The sequence below is a fragment of the Octopus sinensis genome, linkage group LG3 (genome assembly GCF_006345805.1).
Source record: "Octopus sinensis linkage group LG3, ASM634580v1, whole genome shotgun sequence".
Lineage (NCBI taxonomy): Eukaryota > Metazoa > Mollusca > Cephalopoda > Octopoda > Octopodidae > Octopus > Octopus sinensis.
Window position 1 is genome coordinate 24,677,446 of NC_042999.1, and position 13,128 is coordinate 24,690,573.

Consider the following 13,128-nt stretch of genomic DNA (forward strand, 5'->3'; position numbering starts at 1 on the left):
GACCAATAGTTTCTCTTCCTTTTGTTACTCTCTCAGCCCTGCAACAACCAATCTTTCCTCCCTGGAATATTGAACACCGACTGAATCAATCTTACTAGCATCAAAGTGCCTAAGAAGGCCATGAGTGGAAGTACTTTCTCTAGATGAAACCATTAAAAACAAATGCAGCAACTCAGAGGTTGTAGTTTTTCTTTCCCTTCATCTACATCAACACCAGTCTCAAAAACCTGACAAAGTTCAGGAAGGGAAAAAAAAAATCAACAGGAGGCTTAAACCAAGAAGGAATCCTTTATCTATTCATCCAGTATGCTAAAGATACCAACCAAATCACCCTTCTGTAACACCAGGCCATCAGAAAAAAAGGACACATTGGATATTGTAGTCCTAGATACTCTATGTCTAGATGATATGGTCAAGGTTGAAATGTCTTTGATCATAGGTTTAATTCATCAGGACTGACAAGGCTAAACAACAACTACTATTGCTACTACTACTGAGTGTCAAGGACACGTTAATGTAGTCCCAAATACACTAAAACTTAAATACACAATGGTCAAGGCTGGAATATATTAGGTCTGCTCTATGAGTGTTAACTCAGGGTTAAACAACAGGAATACTGAAAATAAGCTTTGCAACTGTAATACTCACCTTGTAGCCTGCAGTGACGAGGCGTTGAACATGGACAAACAGACGATGTGTTGGGATGCTGGCAGTCATAAAATTATGGTCTGGATTACAAGTGATCTTTAAAACATCTGCAGCAATCTGAAAAACATCACATATTTTCAATAACTATTTTATAATGTCTTGACGTTTCCTGGTAAACTAATATCACTATACCATTTAATTATATTTACAGTTACCAACTTTGGACACATCTTATCTAAATTCAATGAAAAGATCCCCCTATGTAATCACTTGAGTAGTTTGGCATATCAATGAAATTTCCATCAAATCACAGTGTGCCATTTTTAAAAGACAACACAACTGCCGCTGCCACCACCGCCACCACCTCACTGCCTTATCTATTTGAAATATTGAAACATGCAGCCTGTATCCTTTGTCGTTAAGGGCAAACTGATCCAAATGCTTAGAATATATCAAAAATGTGGGAGATGTTAGTTAGTTAATTTTTTGGCTCAAAAAACAAAAAGCAAGGCCATGTAGGGGGACATAGAGTTATGTACAGGGTGGTGTTCATGTAAATAGTTCAGGCCACTTGAGGTCAAGGGAGACTTTGAACCAAGCGGTCGTTGGCATCTTCACCATCTCGTCTGGCAGCTTATTCCACGGATCCGCAACCCGGACAGAGAAAGCCCCTCTCCTTCGATTGAGATGAAATCGTCGCAGATAGAGCTTTTCGGAATGACCCCGCAGCCGACGCTCTAGAGCAGGAGTGAAGAACAGCTCTTTCGAGAGGTTACACTTTCCGCTCATGATGTTGTGAGCAAGAATGAGATCTCCACGGCATCGTCGTTTTTCTAGAGAATAAAGGTCGAGCGTCTTCAGCCTTTCTTCATAAGACAAATTCTTGAGACCAAGAACCATGCGGGTAGCCAGCTTCTGGACTCTTTCGAGATGATGTATGTCTTTGAGGAGATAAGGAGAAGAGGCTTGAATCACGTACTGCAATATGGGTCTCACCAGCGTGACAGAGCAGTAGGAATATGGCTACTGTGAGCATTCCGAATGACCGTTGAATCAAGAACAGAATTCCGCGTGCTTTGTTGGATAATTACATTTGCTTTATCCAACACATGACTATTTTCTCTTTTCAATAATTTTCAAAATTTCCTGAAGAGAGTCTAAGTCTCTTGTATATGCGATACACCCAAGGCTTCTCTGACATTTTTTGTTCTTAATAATACTAACATAGTGGAAATACTGAAAGATTAAATTGCTAATTCCCCTTATTTGACAAACAACTACGTCTGTGTGTGTGTGCGCGCATGCATGCATGCACACAGGCATCGGTTTCTGGCTAAGAAGTACACTTCTCAGTCATATGGTTTTAAGTTCAGTTTCCACTGAGTGGCACTTTGGGCAAGTGTCCTCTAATATAACTCAAGACTTAACACTCCCCTGTGAAGGAATTTGGTAGATGGAAAGTGCAAAGCCCATCATATTATATATTATATTTTGTGAAATTTGATTTAGTATTTCTAAACTGAATTTTTCCCTGTAAGTTTGGAATAATATTCCCTCATATTATTATCATACTATATATATATATATATATATATATATATATATATAACACAGGATGTATCTCTGTCTGTGTGTCTGTCATGTCATTAGAACTTGAGATACACCCAACCGATTTTAATGAAATTTTACATATCCATTACATAGGGTCCACGGTTCGACTGGGATCTGGGAAGCCAGAAGGCTGCACCAGGCTCCAGTCTGATCTGGCAGTTTTTCTACAGCTGGATGCCCTTCCTAACGCCAACCACTCCGTGAGTGTAGTGGGTGCTTTTTACGTGCCACTGGCACAGGTGCCAGGTGAGGCTGGCAATGGCCACGATCGGATTGGTGCTTTTTACATGCCAAGGCGGCACTGGCATTGGCCATGTTTGGATGGTGCTTTTTACGTACCACCGGCACAGGGATCACAACTACAGTTTCCATTGATTTAGATCGCCATGTTGATTCGCTAGCCTCTGCACGCATTTTTTTTCTCTCCTTCTTTCTGTGTTTTTTCTCTGTGTATCTTTCTGTTGAAGAGCGTAGGCTCGAAACGTTAAAGACTTGTTTTATTTATATTTCCTGAGCGCCATACTAATACAATTGTTTGTCTGTATTCCACCTGCCTTCGTCTTTTGTTTATTTCCGTAAACCTGCCTTCGTCTTTTGTCTATTTTCATAAAGCTTCCCGTTGACTCGTGGCCGATGCCAGCACCGCCTCGACTGGCTTCCGTGCCGGTGGCACATAAAATACACCAATCTGACCGTGGCCGTTGCCAGCCCCGCCTGGCACCTGTGCAGGTGGCACGTAAAAAGCACCCACTACACTCACGGAGTGGTTGGCGTTAGGAAGGGCATCCAGCTGTAGAAACATTGCCAAATTAGACTGGAGCCTGGTGCAGCCTTCTGGCTTCCCAGAACCCCGGTCGAACCGTCCAACCCATGCTAGCATGGAGAACGGACGTTAAACGACGATAGTAAGAGTATAGGGATTTAAGAAATCCAGGTGAGTACCTCAGTCAGCACTCATGTGAAATCTTATCTAACAGAAAGGAATAGGAAAGGAAAGAAAATTAGAATTGGTAATTAGTTAACCTAAAAGAAAGATACTCTATGCAAACAGGAAATCCAGGTTAATGAACTGATTATAAGATTTATTATCTGCAAAGGATGCATCAATAAGGATTGCAGATGATGTTATTTACATTTATTAATCAATTACAATCATTTCATTAATTAGTGGAAATGTTAGATCGATCCACATGCTAAGTTGTACGAATAAAAACAAAAAAATGATGTGAAATCAAACAATATAAAATGATGTTTTAGATCAACGGCCAGTTAAATAAATATGAGAAAGACAGGAGCTTAGAAGATCATATTAATGGATTTAATAACAAGTTGTCATACTAAAAGGAGGAACTATAAAGACTAAGTGTCATCTTGGTTCTATTCATTAGATCTATTGTAAACCACCAGGGTGACTAATTGACTCAATTAGGGAACCAAAAATGTATTGAATACATAGACACTAGTGGAGAGATAAGCAAAGAGATCAGATGGAAATTTTCAAAGAAACATTAGTTTACAACTATATTCTTGAGGAGACCTATTTGGGTCAAGTACATCAACATCAAAAATCAATGGAAACTGCAGTTGTGATCCCTGTGCCGGTGGCACGTAAGAGGCACCATCTGAACATGGCCAATGCCAGTGCCACCTTGACTGGTTTCCGTGCCGGTGGCACGTAAAAAGCACCCATTACACTCATGGAGTGGTTGGTGTTAGGAAGGGCATCCAGCTGTAGAAACACTGCCAGATCAGACTGGGCCTAGTGTAGCCTTCTGGCTTCCCAGACCCCAGTTGAACCATCCAACCCATGCTAGCATGGAAAACGGACGTTAAACGATGATGATGATGATGATGATGGTTCTTGATAGTGCCATTAATAGAAAGAAGTAAAATACAAAGAGAAAAATGAAAATATGGATAAGATTTGAAAAGATGAAGACAAGTAATTAGAATAAAGGTACAAAATAAAGCAATAAGATTTGTTGTTGTTTGTTCCTTCTCAAGCCATGCGTGGCTCATAAGGACTGGTTTCCCCGGTTTCCTTGGCGTATAGGTACCCCACCTGGACGGGACGGTGAACTGCAAGATGCAGGAGGAAAGAGCAAGAGAAAGTTGTGGCGAAAGAGTCAGCAGGAGTTTCGCCATTACCTTCTGCCGGAGCCGCGTGGAGCTTATGTATTTTCGCTCATAAACACACACATCGCCCGGTCTGAGATTTGAACCCGCGATCCCTCAACCGTGAGTCCGCTGCTCTAACCACTAGGCCATGTGCCTCCACAAAGCAATAAGATTGCCACTAAAATTATGGCTTGATAATAATATCGAACCATAATTTTAGTGGCATAATTTTAGGTCAATTAAAGCTGAAATTAAATAAAAATTACTTAAGAAATAAGATTAGTTTTGGAGGAAAACATTTATGCAGGAATAGAGAGCATTTTAAACCGAAACTTCTGTGATAAAGCTGGAGTAATGCAAAGAATGAGAAGGTGATCTATAACTATAACTGTTTCATGGTCAGTTGGTCAGTGACTTAACACGCCCACCAACCTGGCTTGCCAGGGAAGGAGGGTGTTGTGGACATTCTGGGTGTTGTGGACAAGACCTGTCAAAGGATAGATGTGCTCATTGTGAACTAATGACCATCCACACAATTAGTGTCTTGTTAAAACATTCTGCAAATGGGCTTGCAAACTGTAAATTTAAAAAATAAGAGATTGGATTCTTGAAGTCTTGTAAACAACAATTCTAATGTGATACGAAGTAAAGGGCTAATTGCCATTTTTGTTATTATATTTCTCTTAAAATACACTGCCTTTGTTTTTAACTAATTTTGAAAATAATGGAGAATTTAATAAAATAATTTTGTTGTTATTAAAATGGTGTCTGAAACAAATCAACATAAAATTCTAATGAAAATTTTAAACCAGAAGTTTGTATCAAGCTTTTGATGAGGAGCAAGAGAGAGAGAGAGACATATGACAATGAAGACAACTGGAAGTTCATATGGGACAATCTACTGAGGGCGACAGGCCAAGTCTGTGGCTGGAGCAAAGCCTCTGTCAGACCAAGGGTGACATGGTGGTGGAACAGTGAGGTTGACAGGGCCATAAAATAGAAGAGACAGGACTGGAAAAAGTAGAAAAGTGGAGGTGAAAAAGAACCAAATCAGGTATCTAAATGGGAAGCTAGTCATCAGGTATATCTAGGTAGGGCAGTAGCAGAAAGGAAGAGGTTTACCAATGTCCTATGGAATGAAGATTAGAGACTTGAGGTGTTCCAGATTGCAAGACAGTGTGTAATAGAGAAGCAACGTGTTGCAGGAGAAGAATGTGTACAGATGGATGACAATAGTATGCTTACACTTAGAGATTCTGAAAAGAGGCGTGGAAGAGTTTCTACGTAAGGGTATTAAATGTAGAGAATGAATGGGAGAAAGGGGATCTCCCTCATGTGCACCCAACAGAGGGACTAGCTAGCCTAGTTGACAGCAGTATGAAAGATAAGGTAATTAAAAATATGAAGACAAGAAAAGCCCCTGGTCCATCAGGAATCACTGCTGGATGCTTTAAATATCTGGTAGAGTAGGATATGGACCAGTTAATCAGGTTATTCAGGAAGGTATGTGACTCAGTGACTGGCAGTATTACAGTCAACTGCTACAAAAGTAAGAGAGATGCTTCAGAGAGAGGTGAGGCATCAAATTGCTGGACCAGGTGAGAAAAGTTACAGAGAGAGTTATAGCCCAATTAATTAGGGACAGAATTAGACTAGATGAAATGCTGTTTGGCTTTGTCCCGGGGAGAAGCACTACCAATGCTATTTTCACAGTCAGGTAACTGCAAGAGAAATATTTAGCGAAGAATAAGCCATTTGTTGATCTGGAGAAAGCTTTTAACAGAGTACCCTGCTGTGTGATATGGTGGCTTCTGAGGAAGCTAGGAGTAGATGAATGGTTAGTGAAGTTGTACAGGTCATGTACAGAGGCTCTGTCAGTAAGGTTGGCCTCAAGCTACATAACCTTAACATGGGAAAATAAACTTGTTCTACAACAAGAAAGCAAATAACATATAAAACAGTATTTACCTGAGCATCTTCACCAAAAAACCTGTATTTATAACCACATTCAATGAGCAAGATAGTACCAGGGTATTTTACTTTCAAATCAACAACTTGTTGTTCTAAAGGTGTATATTTTATTGTTGGAAACGATTTTAACTTGTCACTGCCATGAGATGCTGTCTTGACTTTTGCTGCGCTCTCTTTACATTCTGCTTCAGGTGTTTTGTCATCTTCAGGATTCACATATATTTCAGCACCATTGTGTTTTGCTACATTGCCATTTTGTTCGTCAAGATCAGGTAAGCCACTTGCAAATCTATTTTTCAGTTCTTCTAAGTCAATGTTTTCATCATGTGAAGTAGACAAGGAAAAAGCGTTCAGTTTTGATTGCGTTTCTTCATGGAGGCCAAGGCGTATCTTTGAACTAAGAGATGATTTTAATTTCTTGCCAAAATCTGAAGATGTTCCAGTGGTATCTTCATTATGCGAGACTTTCCTTTTTTTTGCAGCATCAAAATTACAGTTAGACTGAAAATTGTAAAATGATATAAATTATTAGTGAAAATTAATTCAATAATTACAACAAAACAAATCATTAAAAAATCTTAAAGAAATTTCTTATTAACACTTTAGCATTGAGATTATTCAGTCAAATGTAATGATTACTTATTCACTTGTTTTGAATTATTAAAGCCTGATTTTGTAGCTTTGAGATTTTGATGATGTGATCATTTATTCTTAGGATGACATTGTAGGGTAGGTGTGAAAAGCCAGATCTGGACAGTTCAAACATAAGACAAGTAGATCTGGTTAGTTTAAATGCTAAAGGGTTAAGAAAAACTTTTCTGAGAGTTTCTAATTGTAGTGAGGTGTGAAATAATCTAGAAACAATTTTGTGCAGTGGTCTCATTGCTCACCAATTAAAAACAGTGATTCCAGACTGGTAACAAAAAGTCAAAATTTGTGATTGCAAAGGAAGATATAGTGGGTTGTTATATTGGTTTCAAATTTTGGCAGAAGGCCGGCAATTTCAGGGGATGGGGCTAAGTCAATAAAATCAACACCCAGTGCTCTACAGGTACTTTAACAACCCTGAAAGGATGGAAGGCAAAGTTGACTTCAGCAGGATTTGAACCTGGAACATAAAGACATGAAATGCTGCTAAGCATTTTGCTTGGCGTGCTAATGATTCTGCCAGCTTGCTGCCTTAAATAGTGGTTTGTTACATTAACTCAAGTACATGACTAGTTTATTGAACCCTCAAAGGTGAAAAGCAAAGTTGATTTTGCTGGGGTTTAAACTTGGAACATGAATACCTGTGAATATTAAAATACTTGTTTCTTACATAAGAGTCATCATCATCATTGTTCGACCGTGGTCGAGACAATGGAATTTACCATGCTACGCCAGACTTCACGGTCCATCATAGCATTACGGAGGTCCTGTTGCTGGATGCCTGTATCCCTGGAGATTACATCAGGGTAGGAGAGCGTGCGCCCTCTGGTATCGCGAGTAGATGGCTTCCAGAGGAGAAGAGCAGAAATGACCTCTTTTTCAGTTCTGCAATAATGTCCAGCAAACTGGACATAATAGTGGGGATGGATAGTAATTTAGATTGGCCACAATACTTAATGGTACTTTATTTCATTGACCTTCAAAGGATAAAAAAAAAACAAGGTTGGCCTTAATGGAATTTGAGCTTTGAATGTAAAGACCCAGAATATAAAATCGCTTCTGATTTGGGTACAAGCCCAGTAATTTTAAAGGGATGGGGTTGGCTGATTAAATTGACACATGACTTGACTAGTACTTTCATATCCACCTCAGAGGAATGAAAGAAAAAGTTAACCTCAGCAAGATTTGAATGCAGAATATAAAGAACTAGAGCAATGGCTTCAAGGCATTTTTCCTGATGCTTTAACCTGTAACAAGATGAGAGTTTCAGGAACACTTGAGGGGTGTCTGAAGGAACCAAGAATCCGGCTGTCTTCAATAACAATAAATAACACTTTATTCTTTGGGTTCACAGGTAAAATATATACATATATATTTCTTAAGGGCGAACCGGCAGCCAAGTCCACAGGACTGTACACAAATGTTCACTCAGGTGACTCAAGAAGATACAGTCTCTGTTCCCGCTTTGAAGAGAGAGCTTCTCTATGCGTAGGGTTTTCCCTGGGAGAAGTTTTAGTTACATCCGCTTGTTAGGGCTGTTCTTCCAAAAAAAGGGCCAGATTTAGCGGGGATGCTTTCAAGTTGCAGTTCCTGCGCATGCGCATGAGGGAACTTCTGGTGGCCTACTGGAAACTTCCAGAGCAGCGCCACAACAAACTATTCAACTGGCTCACTACCTTCACAGCCAGAATAAAGAATGCAAGGTATTCAGTCCAATACTCAAATGATTCTGTTAATGCTAATGAGGGAGCACCTATTCAGTTGCTAAACCTGTTAGAAATAGCAGCTAAACAGTCTTCATATTGCACCCTACAAAAAAAGACACTAGTTAAAACACTCATAGATAACAGAGCTAAAAGCGATGATGGAATGGTCAGAAACACTTCTGAGCAAGGATCTACTCAATAAGGGCTGATTTGGGGCTAAACAACAACAACAACAACAACACATACATATGCAATTCTTCTTTCCCCACCTTCTCATTCTCTCTTTCTCTCACTCCCCCCTCTCCCACACACATACACACAGGAACAGACACCTGCTTTCTGGTGAGAATTCATGCAATTAAAAAATTTTTTTTGCAATGTATGTACACGTGTTGTAATATGCATATTTTCATTGCTTTATAAATAGACAGTTTGATGGGTTATATTTCATCCTAGAGCTGTATATTTTTCATGCTATGTTACTGATGGTGTAAATCTATTCTGGAGTCATTGCATCCCAGCTTTACATGACAGTGAATAAACCAGTTGTGATAAATCATGGTCATCATGACTATCATTTAATGTGTGCCTCCCACGCCAGCATAGGTAGAATATCACGTGACTGACCAGACTATCAGATGTTGTTACACATCGCTGGTCACAATGCGTTCACATTGTTTTAGCCTTCGAATGACGCCACCCCGCAGGCTAAGCGAGCAGGCCAACGGGAGAAAGAGTGGCGAAAGAGTACAGCAGGGATCACCACCCCCTGCCGGAACCTCGTGGAGCTTTTAGGTGTTTTCGATCAATAAACACTCACAACGCCCGGTCTGGGAATCGAAACCGCGATCCTGCGATCGCGAGTCTGCTGCCCTAACCACTGGGCCATTGTGCCTCCACAGGTAGAATATATATTTCATAATTCTCTTTACTTTGACATGTCATATAACCCACAGTTCTATGACACTGATCTATCAAAGAAAAAATTTTGATTTATTTTAGCAATGCCAAAAATAGCATCTACATTTATGAAAGAACTCAAGAAGGGTTATACCTCTCTAAAAAAAAAATTGTTTGTGTGGATATGATAAAGCTTGATCACAATTTTGCAGAGTTTTGCTAGGGGAAAAGGTCACAATTTTGCAGAGTTTTGCTAGGGGAAAAGGTCACAATTTTGCAGAGTTTTGCTTGGGGAAAAGACCATCTGCAATTTAAAAAGCATAAAGTAAATGGTGTTTTTATCTTTTACTTGTTTCAGTCACTGGACTACAGCCATGCTGGAGCACCACCTTCAAGGGTTTAGTTTAACAAATCGACACCAATACTTCTTTTTAAGCCTGTTACTTATTCTATTGTTTTTTTCTTAACTGTTGAGTAATAGGGATGTAAACAAACCAACAATGCTTGTCCAGCAGTTATTGGAGATAAAGAGGGGACAAACACAAAGACAACCCACACACATACATAATAGACTTCTTTCAGTTTCTGTCTATCAAACCTACTCACAAGGCTTTGCTTAGCCCAAGACTATAAGTACAAGACACTTGCCCAAGGTGCCATGTAATGGAACTGAACCCAGAACCATGCAGTGAAGAAACAAATTTCTTATTTCTTTATTGCCCACAAGGGGCTAAACAAAGGGATTAAGTCGATTACATAGACCCCCCAGTGCGAAACTGGTACTTAATTTATCGACCCCGAAAGGATGAAAGGCAAAGTCAACCTCGGCGGAATTTGAACTCAGAACGTAACGGCAGACAAAATACCTATTTCTTTACTATCCACAAGGGGCTAAACATAGAGGGGACAAACAAGGACAGACAAACGGATTAAGTCGATTACATCAACCCCAGTGTGTAACTGGTACTTAATTTATCGACCCCGAAAGGATGGAAGGCAAAGTCGACCTCGGCGGAATTTGAGCTCAGAACGTAACGGCAGACGAAATACGGCTATGCATTTCGCCCGGCGTGCTAACCACTCTGCCAGCTCGACGCCACACAACTATGCCTGCACTTGTTAGTTCACCATGATTTGATCTTTCTTTTAAACATCAAAGAAAATATAAAACTGTTGTTTAGAATGTAATACCACAGTCAAAAAGTTACTCTTTACTCTTTTACTTGTTTCAGTCATTTGACTGCGGCCATGCTGGAGCACCACCTTTAGTCGAGCAAATCGACCCCGGGACTTATTCTTTGTAAGCCCAGTACTTATTCTATCGGTCTCTTTTGCTGAACCGCTAAGTGACGGGGACGCAAACACACCAGCATCGGTTGTTAAGCAATGCTAGGGGGACAGACACAGACACACAAACACACACACATACATATATATACATATATACGACAGGCTTCTTTCAGTTTCCGTCTACCAAATCCACTCACATGGCATTGGTCGGCCCGGGGCTATAGCAGAAGACACTTGCCCAAGATGCCACGCAGTGGGACTGAACCCGGAACCATGTAGTTGGTTAGCAAGCTACTTACCACACAGCCACAATTTCTATGGATACTTTCAAAAAATGATACCTCTCACTTTTTGGGACTGTTCAAATTTTTGGACATGTCCACTATTCCCAGGCGATATCTGACATCTTTACCAATCATCATTCAATCTTTCTATCGGGCATTGCTTATCAGGGACAACATTAGACAATGTGTCCTTTCCTTTTAAACCTTTAGTGTTCTGATTATTCTATCAAACATAATGCTTATTGATTCACATTGATTTGAATTAATCATGCATTATCTGGAGTGGCTGTGTGGTAAGTAGCTTGCTAACCAACCACATGGTTCCAGGTTCAGTCCCGCTGCGTGGCATCTTGGGCAAGTGTCTTCTGCTATAGCCCCGGGCCGACCAATACCATGTGAGTGGATTTGGTAGACGGAAACTGAAAGAAGCCTGTCGTATATATGTATATATATATATGTATGTATGTGTGTGTGTGTTTGTGTGTCTGTGTTTGTCCCCCTAGCATTGCTTGACAACCGATGCTGGTGTGTTTACGTCCCCGTCACTTAGCGGTTTGGCAAAAGAGACTGATAGAATAAGTACTGGGCTTACAAAGAATAAGTCCCAGGGTCGATTTGCTCGACTAAAGGTGATGCTCCAGCATGGCTGCAGTCAAATGACTGAAACAAGTAAAAGAGTAAAAGAGTAACTCATATCTTCAAGATCTTGATGGTGTAATTACTTAATGTAGAATAACATTGTAGGGTAGGTGTGAGGGCCTGGATCTGGTCAGTTTGAACATAAAACAGATTAAATATTTTGGCCGGATACAGGCCGGTTTAAATACTAAAGGGTTAAAGATGGTAGGTTGTATTGTGAGTAGGATTTTGTTATTTCTCTCAATTTTCTGGTGCATATTTCTGTCTGTGAAAAGTAGGCCATTAATATTTATGTTTTATGGCAGTGCTATGTGACTGACATGGCACAGTGGTAGGAGATGTGCTATAGTGACAGAGTAGAAACACTGACTCTTTAGTCTAAGTTATCATCATCATTGTTCGACCGTGGTTGAGACAATGGAATTTACCATGCTACGCCAGACTTCACGGTCCATCATGGCATTACGGAGGTCCTGTTGCTGGATGCCTGTATCCCTGGAGATTACATCAGGGTAGGAGAGTGTGCGCCCTCTGGTATCATGAGTAGATGGCTTCCAGAGAAGAAGAGCAGGAATTGCCTCGTTTTCAGCTCTACAACAATGTCCAGCAAACTGGACTCTCCTACCTTTCACAAGAGATGACACAGGTGGTAGTTTCCCATATATTTGTATTTTGGTTGGATGGCGCTTCCACGAGAGATTTTGAGCTCTCATAAGGAGGCGAGTGTAGGTTCCATCCAACCGCCTCTCAAGTTTCTTTGATAACGTCCAGGTTTCTGAGCCATATAAGTTATGCATTTGTCAACAACAACGACTCTCAGATGTATACAACAACATTTACTCAGTTACTCAACCCACTTGAAATAGCAGCCAGATGGGATGGGCATGACTGGATCACTTTTGATATACATGGGTTTGATCATTACTGACCCAGGGCTCAACAACATGTATACAACATTAATGCTGATGATGATAATGATGGTAAAAGTAATTAGCCATCAATATTGTCAGCTGATTTAATAGTCATTAAGTCGATCAATGTTCTGTTCAATATAATTTTACTTTTGTTCAACTGAAAAACTATCATCTGGCATTCAATAGACATCACTATCTTTTACACAATATTCTTACTTTTGAGCAACAACAGAAAACATGGGAGCTACTTATGTTATTAAAAACTTAATAGATTTAATTTTCTAATATAGTTAATGTTCACATCAAAACTTAAATAGAAATAATAGTGGCGAGAGAAAAAATATTGGCTTAGTAACTAATAGTATTCTAATTATATAGCAAGTATGGGAGACAACTCCA

General features: G+C 40.0%; 1 protein-coding gene across 1 annotated transcript in view; it reads right to left on the minus strand.

Moving 5' to 3' along the window:
• The window catches only part of LOC115209337 (DNA mismatch repair protein Msh3-like), a 64,701-nt gene that overhangs the window by 37,592 nt on the left and 13,981 nt on the right, over positions 1 to 13,128 (minus strand). The window contains exons 2-3 of the mRNA XM_029777700.2: positions 6,346 to 6,849; positions 649 to 765 (exon numbers count right to left, since the gene is read on the minus strand). Of these exons, the coding sequence (XP_029633560.1) occupies positions 649 to 765; positions 6,346 to 6,849 (621 nt within the window). The remainder of the gene's footprint in view (positions 1 to 648; positions 766 to 6,345; positions 6,850 to 13,128) is intronic.